This window comes from Arvicola amphibius, chromosome 4 (assembly GCF_903992535.2).
Source record: "Arvicola amphibius chromosome 4, mArvAmp1.2, whole genome shotgun sequence".
NCBI lineage: Eukaryota > Metazoa > Chordata > Mammalia > Rodentia > Cricetidae > Arvicola > Arvicola amphibius.
Genome location: NC_052050.1, coordinates 106,045,100 through 106,065,151, shown reverse-complemented (window position 1 = coordinate 106,065,151; position 20,052 = coordinate 106,045,100). Strand labels below are relative to the sequence as shown.

General features: G+C 49.1%; 1 protein-coding gene and 1 long non-coding RNA gene across 3 annotated transcripts in view; one reads left to right on the top strand and one right to left on the bottom strand.

The window, feature by feature from the left end:
* Med26 (mediator complex subunit 26) overlaps positions 1-15,667 on the bottom strand; it is a 34,152-nt gene extending 18,485 nt beyond the window's left edge. Inside the window, exon 1 of the mRNA XM_038329008.1 lies at positions 15,313-15,667. Coding sequence (XP_038184936.1) covers positions 15,313-15,384 — 72 coding nt within the window. The 5' untranslated portion in view covers positions 15,385-15,667. The remainder of the gene's footprint in view (positions 1-15,312) is intronic.
* Positions 15,668-15,941: 274 nt separating this feature from the next.
* On the top strand, positions 15,942-17,404 carry LOC119812502. Of its 2 annotated transcripts, XR_005285090.2 has the most exons (3): positions 15,942-16,477; positions 16,766-16,889; positions 17,283-17,404. It is a non-coding gene; the product is annotated as an uncharacterized LOC119812502 (long non-coding RNA). The 2 variants fall into 2 exon arrangements; XR_005285089.2 differs by having other exon boundaries at positions 15,942-16,889.
* Positions 17,405-20,052: the final 2,648 nt, after the last annotated feature.

Genomic DNA, 20,052 nt, shown 5'->3' with positions numbered 1-20,052 from the left:
TACCACCTGCCACCTCTAAGTTTTGCTTGTTTATTTGGTTTTTTGAGACACAGTTTCTCTGTAGCTTTGGAGCCTGTCCTAAAACTCACTTTGTAATCCAGGCTGGCCTCAAACTCACAGAGAACCACCTGCCTCTGCTTCCCGAGTGCTGGGATTAAAGGCGAGACCACCACTGCCCGGTTTCTTTTGTTTTTGAGACAAAGTCTCTATAGTTCTGGCTGTCCTAGGACTACATATATAGACCAGACTGGCCTCGAACTCATAGATCTGCCTCTGCCTCCCAAGTGCTAAGATTAAAGGCTGCACTACCTCATCTATGTTGTCTTACAATTCATTTAAAAGCTGTGCATACTACCTTCCTAATATTCTGGGCTATATCTTCCATGTGTGGAACATAGTCTACACTCCTGACACAGGTCTTTCTTTCACAATACAGGAGACACTGCATCAGGGACAGTGTCAGCAGTGCCTTAACTGCTGTAGACTGAAAATCAAGGAGAATCAAAGAAAATACTTAGGCAGAAGATATAATATCCACCGTTCCAAGTTCACAGGGCCATTTGTGATGCCCAAGGCTCTTGGGAGCTGTGAACCACGGGGAGTCATTAGGCCAGTGCTGGAAGGACTGCACTAAGAAGGAACAGAACTGTACATTAACGCTGGGCTGCACAAGGCTTGATGGTACTCACTACTTCTCCCACCTGCGGCAGATCTATGTAAATTCTACCCACACCTTCGTTCTGCTAAGAGGGTCCTGGGGTAGCTTTCTCACTGGAAATAGAAACTACTCCATTATTGTGCCTTCACCTTCATCCATTCTAGGAAGCACACACTGGGCCACCACTGCAAAGACATAGTCCCAAACCTTAGGAAGGAGGCTGCATTTTACAAATTTACAGCAATCAAGGCCTGCTCAAGACCTACAGGTTCAGAGCTAGATTTGGGGAGACGGGGAGCTTGGAAACATGTCCATTCAGGACCTCTGAACTTTGTCTTCTCTAGAGAAACTCAGGAAAACATACCTCATACCTCACTGTGCTCAACAGAACCAGCTGCCTACAGGCCATCACCAGCTTGCAGTGCCGGGTGTGAGCTGAAGTGACTGTGGCTGACTGGGTTGAGGACGGAGAATATTCTCTAAACCATCACACTAATCAAACAGGTGTCAGATGGCTCAAAATGCTGCTCAGAACAAAGACAATAGAGCACTTCATCCTAATGTTCAAGACGTGCTTCAGATTTCTATCTCAAAGTCAACTTGAAACAGGTGTCTGTGCTGTAAGGAAATAACAGGTCCACACAGCAGCCTGGTGGTGGTGGCGCACGCCTTTAATCCCAGCACTCGAAAGGCAGAGGCAGGTGGATCTCTGTGAGTTTGAGGCCAGCCTGGTCTACAGAGCTAGTTCAAAGACAGCTAAGGCTGCAACACAGAGAAACCCTGCCTCAAAAAGAGAAAGAGAGAGAGGTCCATAAAGAGAACTGTGGTAACTGGACAGACAGAATCAGGAGAACTTAAAAGAGAAAGGCACCCATGGGCATGTACTTTTATTTTATAAAATATATTTATATATGTGTGTGTTTTATTTGTGTGTATATATGTGAACCACACCCATGCCTAGTATTCTTAGAGTCAGAAGAGAGCATCCTGGAACCGTTAGTTGCAGGTGGTTATTTATAAGCCGCCATGTGGATGCTGGGAACTCCACGTCTGCTAGTTTTGGGAGGTGCTGGGAATGGAATCAGGGCCTTGCACAAGCTAGGCAAATGCTCTATCATGGAGTCTCTCCACCCAACCATTGTGATTGGGGGCACACAGAGTGAGCCCAGCTGCACCCCTAGCTCCTCACACACATATCCAGATAGGATAGCATGAATAGCAGACTGGAGATACAGGCAAGTGGGAGAAGAGCAGGTGCAAGATTCTGAGTATGGAAGGAGATGGGCACAGGGCAAGAACCTGGAGGCAGAAGCTGATATAAAGTCCATGGAAAAGTGCTGCTTACTGGCTTGCTCAGACTGCTTTCTTATAAAACCTAGGATCATAATAGGCCAGGCCCTCCCCTGTCAATAATCACTAATTAAGAAAATGCTTTAAATGCATGCCTACATCCCTATCTTATGGAAGTGCCCCCACCTCCCAGGTTTCTCTGTGTAGCCCTGACTGTCTTAAAACTTGCTTTGTAGACCAGGCTGCCTTGAACTCGGAGACATGTCTGCATCTGCCTTCTAAGTGCTGGGATTAAAGGCATTCGCCGCCACCACTACCCATGGAACCATAACCCTAACTCCTTCCTTGTGGGGCAGGGAAACAATACATCCCTCACAAGCAGGATGACTAAAGAGAGAAACCACCATCACACCTCAGACCACACAGGATGACACTAGCCCCATAACACAATAGGCACCCAAACTTGGAAACATTAAGACACTCACTCCAAGGTTAACAAAAAGCAACTGAGATGACCAAGAGCACACACACTCATGCAGGTCAAAAGGGCTCAGCACATCAGGTCCTGCCCAACAGTATGCACAACGTTGTCACTCAGTGAGAGTGGGTGACACACACAGGTCAGATGTACCACAGGAGGAACCGAGGTTCTCTAAGGTTCTCCAAAGGACCTGCCAAGTCCTCACCCTCATCCCCACACTGCCAAGTGCATGCTATAATCAGGCCTCATGAAACCTTAATTCCCACCCACCCCAAACCTAATCCATTCTCCTCAGTTTAGGCACTACTGTGCTCAGGAGCTGATCCACCAGCCAAGGCCTGAGTTTGATCCTGGGAGTCAAAGCACTCACACAATTCTGTCCTGACTCTCATTGTTTGAGGGACAGAAAAGCCAGCTCCAAGGGGTAACAGTCAGCTCACTCAGAAGGCCTGATCCAGCAGCAAGCATCTCCCACCTCTCTCACATACATCAACGCCAACTCCATCAACAGAGTGCTACAACTTCCACAGGCTCCACTGGGTCGTAGTGCTTCCCTGATCTAATCACTGGCCAGGAAGATAGAGCCCTATGACTGACCAGACCAAGGTGCTGGACTGGATGGCAGTGGAGCTGGATGGTCCACTGCCTTGTCATCTGTGTGTTATTGGCATGTTAGCATCCAAGACACTAGCTATTGTATTCCAGTCTCAACAGCCTCCAGAGCCAGTGGTGTCTACATCCTCCTGAGGAGAAAAGGCTGTGAACCTATGCTTTTCCAAGGTGGAAGGCAAACAGTGAGGCCAGGTTACAAGTGAAACAAACTGTCTTCAACATATGCCATCCGAGGAACTGAGGAGCCTTGGTAGTCAGCAGTGGGTTCCAACAGGTAAACAACCCAATCTTGGTTTGTAGCAACTAGCTCTGAGACTAACCAAGAAGAGATACAGGGTCATACGACTAGAAGCCCCAAAATTCAATCTCCTGAAACAGAGGATCCCAGGATCATTTCAGGTGGCCTAGAGCCTAGAATGGTAGATCACAGCACCAAAGAACACAGCTCAGCACACTCAGGACTGAGATGAAGATGTACCTACTTGATTGAGACTGGGCTGCTGGAAGGGTGCTGGACAGATGAGGCCCAACAGCACAAGGGGAGAGCTTTGAAACCAGGTAAGTGCTTCATATGGTGCTGGTATAGTCAAAATGATGGATAAAGGACAGTGGGTATCCCAGAAGGGGATACACACAGAAAGGGAACATTAACATAGTAAGAAGGCAAGGGCCAGGGCTCACTGTGAGGCTGCATCATGATGGGCACAAAGACAATGCAGCAACCCAGGGAGGAATTCTGGGGTGACAAACACAGCAGGTACTCTGGTGCCCATTGATGTTTCATTCTACAAATCAAACAATGCCACTTTATACTCCCTATCTGGTGGGATAGAAACCACATGAGATGGGAGCCAGGTCATGTCCCTAGTTCCTGGAAGGACTAGTGCAATGTGAGCACCTTCCATAGCAGCACCCCATACAAGCATAACCAGCCAAATGCACCACAAGGTGTGGTCTCTCTAATCCCAGACCAGACCAGGGTGGCCAACCTGTTTGTCCTGCAGTCTACATCTTCATGACACTCTTGGGGTACCTACTGTTTCTATCTGCACAGTAGACCCTGCTTCTTCTAGAAACTTCCTGTGGGCATTAACACTTTCTTACAGCACACTCCCCCTTCCCATATCTGGGCAGATTCTCCTGAAGAAGCTCCCCAAATTGGAGATAAGACAGTGATTCCACACAATTGCCTGGGCTGGTCCAGAAGGAGCTGCTGTTCTTGCCACCACATGGAGGAAGCCCGCCCATGCTTGAGTACCCCTCCCCACATAAATGATTACACTGAGAGCAACATAAAATGAAGTTCCCTCCCTTTCTCTCACCTCAACTTTAACCCCAAACTACAGTGATGCCTCAGCTTTGGGAGGAGAGAAAAGGTGGACCAGCAGAGCGAGAGCATGGCAGCCTGGCCTGGGGACTCAACATCCCGTTCCTGGGAAGTCAGTTCCAGGTCCTCTCTAGGTGGCCACCAGTTGTCAGAGTGGGAACTCAGCTACTTCAGTACCTGTGACAGCAGCACCCATTCAAAAACCTCCTTGGTACCAGCTAGCTCCAGGCTGCCAGCACCTAGCAAGAGCAGAGAGTCACCGGCTCTCATGCTGCCCAGAGCATACAGAGCAAGAAAAAGCAGTGGCCACACAACAAGCATCCCTTGGGCCTGTCGTCTGGTCAACCTAAGGGAAGCAGCAGCCCAGAAGCACAGGTACCAGTTTCCAGTTCCCCAGATTAACCAGGGGGATGGGAGAGACAGGAGGAAACAGACAGGGCAATCAGACCAAACCAGACCTCCTGCTCCCAAGCCTGGGGCTCCTCAATCCACACAGGCTGTGGGCTCTGGCCTGGGACCCTTGTGTGGACTCTGCAGTTCGTCAAGCACAAGGAGAGATGATTTGCAGCACCAAGGGACACTCAACTACAGTGAGGGCCAAAGTGACAAACCACCATACCTTCACAAGGACAAGCTAACAGCTTGCTTGGCACCTGGGGATGATCACAGACAAATTCAGAGCTTGCAGTAAAACCCTAACAGGCAGCACTTAGGCCTCTCTTCTTGCAAACCACCCTCCACTTACTCTGGACTTTCGATCTATCTCAGTTGGACTCACTGGCCCTCCAGAGAGATAGCTCTCCAGACCCAGCGATGGGCCCAGCTAATTGATGGTGATATCACATAAGACTTCAGGGTAAAGCAGCAGGCTGCACTGCTGAGTTAGCCAAGGATGTAAGAATGGGTGCCCAGTCACCAGCCAACTAAGTGAATGCAGAGGAAATGATGAAAACTAGTGAGCCAAAGACTTCCTTCCCATCTAACACAAGGTCCCACAACAGGCATGCAGGTAATGCCAGGCAGCATTCACCCTAAGTGGATTCCAGGATGGCTAGCCCTGAAAACAGGCTAGAGAAGGTGGCTTAGCCAGTAGAAGTGCTTGCTGCCTGACAACCTGAGTTTGACCCCCCCCCCCAAATCTACATAAAGAGAACTAATTCCACAAAGTTGTCCTCTGATCTCCACATGAGCGCCTCGGTATACCTGGTCCCTGTATTCCCAATAAAAACTTTTAATTAAAAAGAAAATGACAGCTGTGGTGGAGCACACCTTTAATCCCAGGATTCAGGAGGTAGAGGCAGGTGGATCTCTGAATTTGAGACCAGTCTGGTCTACAGAGTAAGTTCCAGGACAGCTAGGGCTACACAGAAAAACATTGTTTTGAAAAAGAAAGCAAGCAAGCAAAACAAAATAAGACAGTCTACCATTACCATGATAACTAGAGTTCATCCCAAGGAAAATGTGGCCACCTGACCTGAGCCAGGCCAAGATTTAATGAAGGAAGTGAGGCACAATAAGTAATCCAGGAGACAAACTCCAGGCCTTTCCAAGAGGCTACGTCTTACTGACATACATACACAGTCCCTCCAACGGCTTGCTTTGTTGTCACATGCAGCACAATTATTGGGTCCACCCAGCTCAGGTTTGAGTGGCTACCACCTTGTCCCTCACACAAGACTGAGCACATGGCTACTCAAAGAGTGCAGGAGCTGACCACAGAAAAGAGGACAGTGGAGTCACCATCACTATCCACAGTCCTCTCTCAGCAAATCATGAACCACTGATGTGTACACCACAGAGCTCCTGACCAGAGTCAATACAAGCCAGTCAACCACCAACAAATCACGTGGCATAAAGGCAGAGGGCCAGGGGCCTCTGCAGCTGTTAGACCTCCCTCCTTTCTTCCCTCAGTAGTGACATTATTCAGTAGTGACACTGAAGGGAAGTCTATAGGAACATGGTAAAAACCAAGACTCCAAGTCTCTTCTATGCCCAAGCATTTTAAGTAACGGGCACTCAGTCTGTCTGACTCTCCTCTCAGTTTACCAGAGGTAACTGTGGCCTGGCCTAAAGACTAGAACCTGAAGCTAAGCATGGTGGCACATGCCTTTAATCCTAGTACTCAGGAGACAGGGATAGGGGGAATCTCTATGAGTTCGAGACCAGTGTGGTCTACATAGCAAGTTTCTGACCAGCCAAGGCTACAGCAAGACCTGTCTCAAAGCAATCAAAAAAAGCTGGGACATGAACAGGAGGCAGAAAGGCATTCTGAGTGCCCACTGGCCTCTCACAGGTAACAGCGCAAGCAACCAGCACAAGGACCAAGCTCCAACGTCAGCCTGATTCCTAGCCATGTGGCCACCAAGCCTCAGTTCCCAGAGTAGACAGCTGCCTCACAGGATCTCCACACATGTGCTCTGAAGCACTGAAAGATGGCAGCACCTGATAGTCACCTGCTCACTTAAGAGCTGAGAAAACAGTTCCAAACCAGCCCCTTTACCAGACAACTCAGCAGGCACCGGGAGGAGCATGTAACCCCATAAAAAAGGCAGAAAACAAGACCCCTTAGGCTGAGGAAGATCCATCCCTTGAGCTCAGGCAGTCAAGCCTAGCAAAAACACAACAACTAGGGGAAAGTGGAAAGATGGCTCAGTGATTTGGAACACTTGATCTTCCAGTGGTTCTGAGTTAGGGATCGGCACCCATGTTAGATGACTCAAAACTACGTGTAACTCCAGCTCCAAAAATATTTGGTTTCTCTCTCTCTCTCTCCCTCTCTCTCTCTCTCTCTCTCTCTCTCTCTCTCTCTCTCTCTCTCTCACACACACACACACACACACAGAGTAACCTGTCATAGTGGTGCATGCCTTTAGTCCCAGAACTACGGATGCAGAAGCCAGACTGGTCTACGTAATGAGTTCCAGGACATCAAGAGCTACACAGGGAGACTTTACCTCTAAATGAATAAGTAAATACAACAACAACAACAACGAAAACATGTGCCATGAGCTTGGTAGGGTTTTAAATAATGAATGTTACACAGGAAGAAACATGGATTTCAAAAAGAATTTTAAAAACAATAACAAAACAGCTACGCAAAGCACACCAAGAGAGGACAGGAGATTGGAAAGCTGAAATGAAAATGAGTTCTTGCAGGAAAGGAGCCCAGAGTTTAAAAGTAAGTGAAAGGGATATGCTGGAGAGATGGCCATCAATTCCTAGGACCCAAGAAGGCTCCAGCACAGCTCACACTTCTGGTAGCTCCAGCTCCAGGGGATAGGATGCCCTCTTCTGGCCTCCTTAGGCACCTGCACCAATGTGGCATACACATCACTCAGACACATAAATATATATCAATTTTCCTTTTAAAAGTTTTTTTTTTCTTAAGTAAAAGAGGGAAAGCTGCAGGAACCAGGAAGTGAATAAATATGTATGCAAGCAAAACAAACCACTATAGTGGAGCCTCTGAGCTAGAGCCTGGCTCTTAGGACTGAGCCCATGCTTCAGGGACACCCAGCACTAGTTAAGAGACCCAGTTTGCTTAGTCTCTCCTGGCCCCTTAGCTGAAGACAAGTGCCTACTTTCAGGATAAAATAGCAAGCAAATGCCTGGAAGCCAGTGTACTCATCTAGTGACACTGGCTGTTACAACTGCTGCTGCTGCCAACAGAAAACACCATGCCTATCTCTGAGCTTAGGAAAAACCTTTTTAAATGTTTATTTATTTTGAGACAAGGGTTGTGTATAGCCCTGGCTGGCCTGGGATTCACCATATAGACAAAGGCTGGTCTGGAACTCAAGAGATCCTCCTGCCTCTGGCCTCCCAAGTGCTGGGATTAAAGGCCTGTGCCACCAAGGCCAGTAGAACCCTCTGTTCTGATGGTCCCTGGGCTTCCACTGGATGGATCCAGGATAGTGATGAAGCTTCTGGGCTCAGGAGCAGTAACCCAGCTGCCTGGCATGCCTGAATCCCCAGAGGGCACATTACCTCACCTCACCTGAAGAGACTCTCCCTACAACAATCCATAGAGAACCACAGAAGCTTGCGGGAGTAGAGGGCCACCATACAGCCCAAGGGTCCTGGTGACCCTGGACTTTTTAACTAGCTGACAATCCAGGACAGCAGCCTTAAGGGCAGCAGGGTTTTCTCCCAGGATTCCTGTCTTCTGCCCTTGGTCTACACTCACATAGTACGAGTTGCCTGGAAGGCTGAGTCAAGAGTTCCAGGCTAGCCCAAGGCAGAAGAGCAAGATGACAACTAAAAAAGAAAATGAAATTTTAGCCTCAGCCCATGTCCAAGCCCTCCAGGAGTTCTCAGATAGCTTGAAATGTACACAGCTCCATCTTGGAGTCCTCGGGACAAACTGCTCAGTGACTAACCAACCAGACTACTCCTTCCAAATTGTTCCCCTCACACTAGAGACAAACGAAGAGCTAACCACCTGCACCTGCTATAAAACATTTAATTCTCAACTTCCAGATGACAGTGCATCCCACAGAGCCATTTCATGCTCTCAAGAATTCTACCTTGGGCCAGTGGTGGTGCTTAGGAGACAGAAGCAGGTGGATCTCTAAGTTTGAGGCCCGCCTGGTCTACAGAGTGAGTTCAGGACCGCCAAAACTACACAGAGAAACCCTGTGTTAGAAAACAAAATCAAAAAGAATTCTATATTGGTCTAGAGAGATGGTTTAAAGGTTAAGAGCTCTTGCGGCCCTTACAAATAGGACCTGGTTTCAGTTCCCAGCACCCACATAGTAACTCACAATCCTCCAAAAGCACATTTATGGTACATATATGCAGGCAAAACACTCACCCACATAAATTAAGTCAATCTTTCTTTTTAATTAAAAAAAGGTCTAGTTGGATGGTGTTGGTCCATGACTTTAATCCCAGCACTCAGGAGACAGAGGGACCTTGCCTCAAAATAAATAGATAGATAGATACATAGATAAATAAATAAGGAGGCTGGCAAGATGGCTCAGCAGTTAAGAGAGGACCCAAAGAGGATTTGCACCCATATCACCCATATCAAGATACTCACAGCCACTCCAAGGGACTTGATGCCCTCTTCTGACTCCCCAGACACCTGCACATATGTGGCACACACACACAAATTTTTAAAAAAGAATTCTACCTTTGGCAAGATGGCTCAGCAAATAGAGGCAGTGTGCAGAAGCTTAGCAACCAGAGTGCACTCCTCTGGAACCCACATAAACACAGAAGGGGAAAACTGACTCCACAAACTTGTCCTCTGACCTTCACAGATGTGCCATAACTTGCAATCATCTTGCCCCATCAGGCGCGCGCGCGCGCACACACACGCACGCACGCACGCACGCAGAGAGAGAGAGAGAGAGAGAGAGAGAGAGAGAGAGAGAGAGAGAGAGAGAGAGAGAGAGAGAGAGAGAGAGAGAGAGAGAGAGAGAATGAATCCTACTTGCAAATAAGACACAGGGAAACTGTTCCATTTGGGCTCAAGAGTTGCAGTCCTAAGGTCAAACACTGCACCTCAGACATTCACACACAGTACACCATTTTGGCCTCCTACTTGCCAGACTCCAGGTCCCCAAAGGCAGGGAACTGAGTGTACTCAAGTCTGCTTACTACCCAAAGCACTATTAAGCACTAGAGAGAAACAGTCAACTACTCAGGCCCCTTTTCAGATTTATCACAATTCTCTATAAACCACAAGCCCCTCTGGTGTTGAAGATGTAACTGTATGGCCTCCCAGACCTGAGACTGGGAGGACGCTTAGAGTGTCACCTCACTCAGGAAAGGTATCCTATTTCATAGGACCCTACATTAGAGAACACATGTGTCCTGAGAATGAAAGGAGTGTAGACATAGTAAGGCCATTCAGAAAACACATTGCCTGCTCGCTACCTGCTGAACCCCAAACTCATCTGCCTATTCTCACAACCAGCTATAGGGTCAGGCAGCCTCAGGACAGCTCACTCCCAGGAAACAAAAAGGACCAGCCCTAGCTTCAGAAGGAGTCTGTTATGAGAAGCAGACAGTCTCCCAGCAGTCAGGCTGGGGTTAGTTTGGTATTTATTGGTGCTGAGGGCTGTTGGAGCAGATGCCCCTTCACCCAACCCTGATCCTGGCACCTTGAGGTATTTGTCTGGTACACATAGCAATATCCTAAGTCAAGGGACAATACAATACAATACTTTGTCCAGGACAAAAGTCCCTTCTTCCAGGTTAGTGTGGGGACAGCTCTTCAGGCCTCTAGGACGTCCAACTTTAAGGACCACCTAAAAAACTCTCCGAAGACAAAGTCTACCTTCTGTAGAGAAAAAAAAAAAAGTCAAACAAAATCTGATTCCAAAGTGAGATTTGTTACCTTGTTTCCCAAAGTTAGAACTGCCACACTGATCTTCTCCCGAATCCTAGTTAGAGCAGAGAACAAGAGGAATACCACTGCACAGGACCAAGCAGAACTGACACACTCAGTTCCTGCATCCTTTTTCCAGCAGGATCACTGACATTTTAAGTTAGTATCAAGAGTTGTCACCTTGCAGCAGAAAGCAAAGCTGGATCACAGACAAGGTAAAGTTCCATGCCTACTGGCACTGGGAAATAGCCCCTGCGATGCTATCACCCAGCTCCAATCACATAGGACTAGCAGGCCAACCTTCTCTACTCAGGAAAAGCATAGCATAGGCTCAGGACACCCTTCCACCAGGCTAATACCCCAACACGACAGGAGCTAACTGCGAAGGGTGCTCTGAGCCAGGGTAGCAGCAAGACCAGCATGAAAGCACACTGCCTCTCTGCTCTTCACACCAGCTCACCCCTGCTTTTTGCCTTGACCGAGGTCATGTCTCACACAACACTATTCAGTGTCAAAAGCGTCGTTACTTAACCCTGGGTAAGTCCCTAACTCTGGTCCAGTCACCTTACATGAAGTCGGTAAGAAACAAAAGCATCTTGTCCTCTCCTGTCCACAGCAGACACCACTAGCACTAGGCTACCAGAAAGGCAACTGGCTTCATCCCAACTCCCTTTATGGGGCTGTTGAGAAGAACAGCCAGGGCGCCATAAAAACTAACTAAGGGTGTCCATTATCTCCTTCAACAGCTAGAAAAGATCACACAATCCACCTTGCATCAATTCCTGAAGCAAGCACACAGGAGAAGGCCTTGCAGAACAACTCGTGTAGACCACAGCAGCCCTTCCAGATCTGAACCAAGGCCTGGAAGGAGCTCTTCCAGGACTGCCCACTAGTTACTTTGCAGCAAAGAATTTACAGGCCAGCAGAGGCTCCAAATGACAGCCATGGTGCCCACTTCTTCTGGAGTGAGAAGAAGAAAGCAGCTCCTGGGATCTCCTGTTCCAGAGTCTGGCAGTAGCAGTAGTTGGATCAAGTCCTCCTTTACAAGCCTTCTCTGGCCTCCCACTGTGATCCAGGGTCACAAACCTGCTTTGACAAGCCCCATCCTAGACCACTACTTAGTTTTCCATGAAACTGTACTATCCCTCCACAAGGTCACTCCCATATTCCCCACAGACACATCTCAAGTCACCTGTGATTTCTCAGTCATCTAGGCTCCAGACAGGCCCTTCCACAGCTGGCCTTCAGGACACGGAGCAGTCCCAGGGCTTCTTGAAAAAAACGGGGGCTTCAAGGCAGCTTTTGAGTCACAGGTTCAAGAGTTGAACCAGCATGGAGAAAAGGGTCAGGACTCTTCTCTAGAAAAGGAGGCAAGACATGGAACAACCACAAGGAGCCAACATCTCAGGAAGACACAGCCCAGGGTTTCCTCAAGCAGGGAGGGCACCATTAGGACTAAGAACCCTGCCACTGGCCAAAAAGGGACTCACTATGATTTCTGTGAAAGATTAAGTCATACCACTGACCTTTATTTTCAACAAAAGACAACACACAGACCTACAGCATACTTTAGAGACTGTCAACACCCTGAGCTCACACACACTGAGGTGACTGAATTTCTCACAGTTCTGGAAGTCTGTTAGGGGCCTTTTGGAAGGGAGAGAGGAACTTTCTGAAATACAGGCCTGGCAGAAAGGACAATGCTTGCTGCTTTGAGGCTGGACCACAGAGCAAAGATGGCTTTCCTCTGGACACCTCCTTGATACTGTCAGTCAGACAGATGTCATTCCCAACTTCAGAGGCTGTGGACAGTAGGTCAGCTGCCTGGCACTGACTTTCCAGCAACAGCTAAATTTGTTAACCATAATTGCACGCTCAGAAAGGTAAGCGTTACATGACACCAATCTCTGTCACTTCTCTCTGAAGAGGGTTAATTTTAGTGTAAACTCTTCAACTCTGTCCCCATTTTTGTATTTTTTCCATGAACAACTTAAATATGTGTCAATTACCAAGTGGTAGAATTCATAACTGAGCAGAGCAGAGAGCCCTGTTCCAGCACACAGCTCTTACCTGGGCTCTGAGCAATCCAGAGAAAGCGCAAATGCTTGGGTACCCTTCAATGCCTCAGGAAGAAATCAAGGACTCTCCTCCAGGCTGAGTTCTACAAAGAGGTCCTGCAAAGCCAGCACCTGTCACATACACCAAGCAGTGTTCATGGATGGTCACTGACACACTGCATTTAGGGAAAAACTTCCCTCGACACCCAGAGACAAGTCCTCAACTCCAGCTATCACAATGAGGTCACTTATCACTACAGTCCTTTGAGATATATACTCCATTTCAAGAACCTTACCCACAACCCAATGAGTATAGTAAGAAAAGATTCAAGAAACTAAGTTTGGGGGCCAGACACTGCAGCACATGCCTTTAATCCCAGGGCAGAGGCAGGCAGATCCTCTGTGAAGCCAGCCTGGTCTACATACATAGTGAATTCCAGAGATTCTGTCTTAACCCCTGCTCCCCTCGACCCCCCCCCCAAAAAAGAAAGTAACTAAAATTTGCCTCCCCCCTTTTTTGGTTTTTCGAGACAAGGTTTCTCTGTAACTTTGGAGTCTGTCCTGAAACTAGCTCTTGTAGACCAGGTTGGACTCGATCTCACAGAGATCCACCTGCCTCTGCCTCTTGAGTGCTGGGATTAAAGACGTGCACCACCACCGCCCAGCTATCTTCCTTCTTACACCTCCAAAAGAACCCTTTTAGTCAGAGCCTTAGCTAGCACTTGGACCCCCAAGGTCCCTGACCCATGTGATCTACAGCATCATAACGGCGTGTCAAAGCACTTGCTCATCCCAACACTCTCACAAGCAGCAGTCAGATCCCTGATAATTTCTCAGCAAAGAGAATGAATACACAGGACTTAAGAATTACACTGTGGAAGCTAGATGGTAGTGGTGCAAACCTTTAATCCCAGCACTTGGGAGGCAGGGGCAGGCAGATCTCTGAGTTCGAGGGCAGCCTGATCGACGAAGTGAGTTTCAGGACACTAGGGCTACACAGAGAAACCTTGTCTCAAAAAACAAACAAACAAAAATTATACTGTGCACATTGTGGCTTCATAAAAGATGCACAAGTCACCAAGGCTACGTTTTCATATCACTTGTTTTAATATCCTAATCATGCAATTGGAGTAACATCAGTCATTAGACCCCCCCAAAAAATCATAAGAAAAGACTTTTTAGAAGAGTTTATCTAGCCTGTCCCTACTCCACCTCCAAAGATGTCTAAAATACTTGCTAAATCAGTATCAAGGTGATCTTAATGGGGCCTGAAGATCAGGAAGCCGAGAATTACTTTGGATCTGTCAAGCAGATTCTTACAGAGATCAGGACACCTCCATTTCTACCAAGACTGCACAAATCATTGTGGATTCTTCTGAACACATCAGAATACAGCACATTGCTAAGAGTAACAAGTCAAGCACAGGTAGAACCTCCCTGCTCAAACCGCAGTTACCTGGCCAAGCCCAAGATGATCTTTTCTTCTTCCATCTAGAGCATATTAAGAAGTGATCTCAAAGGCCACTTCCTGGTCTCCCATCAAGCATTTCATACCTGGATGCCTGTGCATCTTTCCATGGCCCTGCTCCTGCCTGTAACAAGGACCCCCCCCCCCCAACATTGCCAACAAACCTTTGGAAAAAACACAAGGACAGATGAGATCAGTCTATGTTCATACAGGAAGAAAAGACTGCCCCTCTGATCATAGGACGCTTAGCAGAGGGAAATGAGACATAAAGTGACCCCTTACAGCTAACTCTTGAAAGCCATGAGACCAAAGCATCAGGCTGCGTTGCTCATGTGAGGCAAGAGACATGGAAAGAGGACCGGAAGGTAGGGGAGAGAGAACAATCAACTGTGATGGGCAGTAATTCAGTGCCATAACTGGTCAGACATGCAATGGTGCATTTAGGCCAAAAAAGGTAACAGAAAGGATCCCACCTTCTTCAGGGTCGTCTTTCCTAAATTGCGACCCCAGGAAGAGTTTAACCGAGGTTACATCCAGGTAGTCAAAAAGAGAGGGGAGACTCTCTAGGGATTCCAAGCTGCAAGGCTGGGGATAAGGAGGGCCTAGGGTTCTCCCTGAGCCCAAGAAGGCAATTTCAGCCAGAAGACCGAAGAGGAAGAAAGGCCGAGACTCCGGAGACGCGGGCTCTCCGAGCCATGGAAGGGACACTAGTTGCTTCCCACCCTGCCCCCGCGCAAGGAGACCCTCCCGAGGGGTCACGAGTCCCGGGATCGAGAGGCAGAGGGGCACGGTGGGGAGCACCAAGGGCAGTCAGGCCGAGACAACCGAGAACCAGCGATCTGATCTCAACCCCGAGCGATCCCTCAGTCCAGGCCGCGTGAAGCCTCGGCCTCGGGTACCCTGAGCCGCCGGACTGCCCGCCTTGCCTGCGGCCCCCGGACCCGGGAGAACGAAAGGCCGAGATGGCAGCGACTGTGGCGGACAGGACGCCGCTGGGAGAGGCCCCCTGGCCGGGGATGCGTCGGAGGGGGAGGGTCCCGGCACATGCGGCCTCGGTCCCCGATATCGAGGCAGTCACTTACGTTGCTCTGGGAGTCGATGGCCTGCAGCAGCCGGTCCCTCATCTGCTGCGGAGACGCCGGAGCCGCTGTCATTGCCTGAGCCAAGCGGGGGGTAGCGGCCGGGCCGGCGGGCGGGCAGGCTGAGGCGGGGGGACGCGGGTCAGTCACTCGCCGGCCTCCGGGAACGGAGCCGCATGTTCCCCGCGGCGCAGGAGGAGGTCGGGGCGCTAGGGGAGACGGCGGAAGACGGAGGGAAGCGGAGGGGACCGGAGCTCAGGCCCCGGACCACCGCCGCCACCGCCGTCGCCGCCGAGCAAGGAGGAGGAGGAGGAGCCGACGGAGGAGCAGCCGCCAACACCGCCGCCTCGAGAACCAAACTCCACTGAGCTGCCCCGGCGCTGAGCACTCTGGGTAAACCGCGCCGCACGCAGCGTCAACGTCACGCTGAGGAGATTGGGAGATGGGGGCGGGCGGAGACGCTGGATTTGGGAGGAGCCAGTTCGTGAGCTGCTCCCATTGGTTCTGCGCATGTACACGCATGCGCAGTTATCAGGTCGCGCCGCCCCTTTGCACGGCCGAACCCAGAGAGCGGTTGGGAGGCAGTTGGGCGGGGCAACAGACGCTGTCTAGAGACCACGCCCACTCCGGCCCGGAGGGCGGGGCTTCCTATCGGAAGCGCCCCGGCCGGCTCCGGGAATTCGGACTTGTCCTCTGTTCTGCCTCGGGGCGGCGGCGTGGGCTGAAGGCCTTCTGCGCTCAGAAGCAAGGGAATGGAACGGCCATTGGGACGCTAAGGAGGGCATCGGTTGCACTGAAACCCGCGCTACGTGGACCTCGGCGGAGTTCTGCGCAGCCGCCGCCGCTGCAGAAGCCCGAGGCGCGGGTCTGCAGGGCAGTGCGTGTCCCCATGTGACCCGCGCGCAGAGGGGACCTAAGGGCACGTCTGAGAGCCGCCGCCTGCGCGGATCGCGCGAGCCTCCGGGGTCTAAGCGACGCGGACACCTCGGCTCTGCTTCCGTACCGGGCGCGAACACAGGAAGAAGCGCCGCTCACGTCGCCGGCCTGAGGGGCGGCCCAGGCCCGAGGTGGCGGAGCAGCAGCCCGGCGTCTTTCCCTTCTTGTTTCCTTTGCGGCCCAGGTCCCGGAAAACAGAAACTCGTAACCGAGGAGGAAAGGAAGCGCCAAGGTCACCTGGAGTTTTAGGTCAAACCAAGAAACGGAGGATGTCAAGTGTTAGGGCTCCGGGTCTCCTGTCCCTCGGTGGCGCGGAGCTCTCCTGCAGACGTTGGGGTGGGAGGGCGGGCTTCGAGTTTAGCGCGCTGTATTTCAGTGGCCTCGGGAGAAATAACCTAACGTTTTGTGTCGTTATCTTAAAGATTTATACTGGAAATGGAAGGGAAACAGGTAATGGAAACCGCATGTGCTTCTGAAAGCTGGAAGACACCTATTAATTTTGAATTTGTTGTACTTCTAGGGAGTATCCGGTGGGGGTGGAGGAAACCAGACATTTAATCCCAATGCTCGGAAGCTGGAGGATCTCTGGAATTCGAGTTCAGCTTGGTCTACATAATAAGGTCGAGACCAACCAGGACTACATGGTAAGACTCTTTGTCCTTCCCTCCCCCCATAAAAAATAAAAGCTTTATCATGGCTGGTTGCTTGATTCTGCACCTGGCAGTAGACTGCATTGCACTAGTAGAGTGAACACATACTTCTCACAAACACTCTCCCTGCTTCATGTTTGGAGCGCATGGTGCTAGTTGGAAAGCAGCCCATTTTGAAGATTGATTTTATGTCAATAGATAAGCAAAATAAACAGATTCCTCCGCCATCCGATCCTGGCTTTGCTGTTTAGAGACAGGGTTTTTGTGAAGCCTGATTTGGTCTCAAATGTTTGTTCCTGCCAATGCCTCCCTAATGCAGGATTACAGACGTATCAACCTGCTGTCTTTTATTAATAGTTGTTTTTTTTCTCTCTTCCTTAAATACAGGAACTCACTGCAGTCCAGTGGCCTGCATCTTACTATGCAGTTCTGGCTGGTCTGGAACCCAAAGAGAGCCAACTGTATCTACTTCCCAAAAGCGGGGATTAAAATGACCATCATGCCCTGCAGACCTGCTGTCTTAACCGTTCATTCAGTGGTATAGTGTGGCTTTGTCAGAACAAATTGTATAGATGAACAGGCAGTTGGTTTTGCATGGGTCAAGTTAGGAACAATACTGGAGAGCACTCATTCTACCTGCTGGCTGGGTTATTTTAGACTTCTCTCCGGGGTTTTGAGACCATTTGTAGCCTAGCCTGGCCTTGAACCTTTTTTCTTTTCTTTTTTTTTTTAATTTGTTTTTTAGATTTTTTCTGAATTTTCCTGGCGTGGTGTATGCCTTTAATCCCAGCACTCAGGGAGGCAGAAGGATCTCAATTCAGCCTAATCTACATAGTGAGTTCCAGGAAAGACAGGACCCTGCCTATAAATAAATAAATAGATAAATAAATGTTTTTCACTTTATGTTAATGGATTTTCCTGTAGTATGTCTGTGCACCCATGTGTATCCCTGGTGTCCACAGACCAGAAGAGGGTGTCTGATCCCAGAACCTACAGTTACAGGCAGTTATGAGCTGCAGTGCCCTCTGGGTGCTGGGCATTGAACTCTGCTATTCTGCTACACCATTTCCAGCCCTGGTCTTGAGCTCTTCTGCTGCCTCCGCTCCCAAAGCACTGGAACTACAGGCATGCACCACCACCAAACCTAGCTGCTCTTGTTTTATTTTCTTAGATTAAATTTTATTTGTGCATGTGTGTGCACAGTTCACGCCATATGTATTCAGGTGCTTAACATAGCCAGAAGAGGGCCATCATGTGGGTAATGGGAATTGAACTCAAGTCCTTAACTACTGAGCCATCTCTCCAGGCCATTTTTGGATTTTATTTGTTTTTTCGAGGTAGTTTCTCTGTATAACCCAGGCTGTCCTATAACTCAGAGATCCACCTACCTCTGCCTCTCAAGTACTGGGATTAAAGGTGTGTGTCATCATATTCGATTTCTGATTTTAAAATAAAATACTGTGGAAGTCCTATGGACACAAATTTTGGTGTGTGTCACTACACACATGGAGGGAACAACTGGCAAGAGTCAGTTCTGTCCTACCATCCTGAAGCTTGGTGGCAAGTGGCTGTACCTAATGAGCCATCTGGCCAGCCTTGTTTTTGCTCTTTTGAGACAGGATCTCCCTATGTAACATAGCCCAGCCTAGGTATAAACTTGTGATACTACAAGTGTATGAGACTCAAGTGTAGTCCTGTTTAAAACTGACACTGGCTGGGCCTGGTGGTCCATTTCTATAATCCCATTGGTCAGAAAGTGGGCGCAAGGGGATCAGGAATTCAGGTGCAAACTTGGCTACGTGTTGAATTTGAGGTCCACTTGGGCTCTGAGTACATGAAACTCTCCAAAGTTCATTCATTTGGGGCGGGGGGGAGGTGTAGCCGGAAAGATGGCTCAGAGGTAAGAACATTGGCTTCTTTTCAAGAGGACCCAGATTCTATTCTCAGCATGAACATAGTGGCTCACAACAGCCTGTTACTCCTGTTCCAAGAGAGCTGAAGCCACCTTCTAACAATAAGGGCACCAGGCATATGGTGCACAAACATACATGTTGGCAAAACCATTCACATAAAAGGAAAAAAAAAATGAGATCATTAAAGTTTTGATTAATAAAGGGAGTTCACAGATATGTAAGCCATATCCAAATTTGGAATGCACAAGCTTGCTCCTTGGTATCTGGGTTTGGCGCTAAGTGCTCAGCCAAGCTGACTGGCCTTCAGGGCTGTACGCTAGGAATGGTGCATACACCTGCTATCCCAGCACTGGGAGGAAGAGGACAGCAAGTTGGGAGGCCCAGTAAGGCTACTTGGTAAGACTTTCTCAAAAACCAAGGATATCTACAAAGAACGTAGACATACTTATGAAGCAGGGTGCAGCTGGAAAAGCAGGGAGGGGACAAGATACCTAGGACAAATCTCAAAGGGTGGCACTTAAGCTGAGACTTTCAGTGTTATATACATGCTGACCTGATGTATAGAAAATCCCAGGAATTTCTACAAAGGAAGATTTGGAGCAGAAAAATATTTGGAGCACAGGAGATAGTCCCTAGCAACATTGTCAGAGCAGGAGTCAGAAGCAAGCCAGATGTAATGCCAGAATATCTAAATGGGGCCACACTGGGATGTAGTGAACTATCACTCAGCACCGTGGAGGTAAAGATAGGATCAGAACTCAAGGGCATCCTCAGAATAAGCCTATCCAGACAGCACCAGGAACTGGGAACCAAGTGTTCAAACATCTGAGCCTCGGGAGCCATTCTCATTCAAACCACCACATTCTACTTCCTGACCCCTGTGGTGGCCCAATAGCTTCACTGGAAGTAGCCTTCAGGAGGAAATGTGTCCCTATGGGATGGGCTTTTAGGTCTCAAAAGCTCAAACTGGGCCTAGTATTTGACTTTTCCTCCTGTTGCCTGCAGATGCAGATGTAGAACTCAGAGCTACCTCGCCAGCACCATGTCTACCTACATGCCATCATGCCCACCATGCTTCCTGCCATGAAAATAACAGACTAAACCTCTGAACTGTAAGCCAGCCCCAATTAAAAGCTTCCCTGTTGGGCGGTGGTGGTACACACCTTTAATCCCAGCATTTGGGAGGTAGAGGCAGGCGGATCTCTTGAGTTCAAGGTCAGTCTGGTCTACAGAGCTAGTTCCAG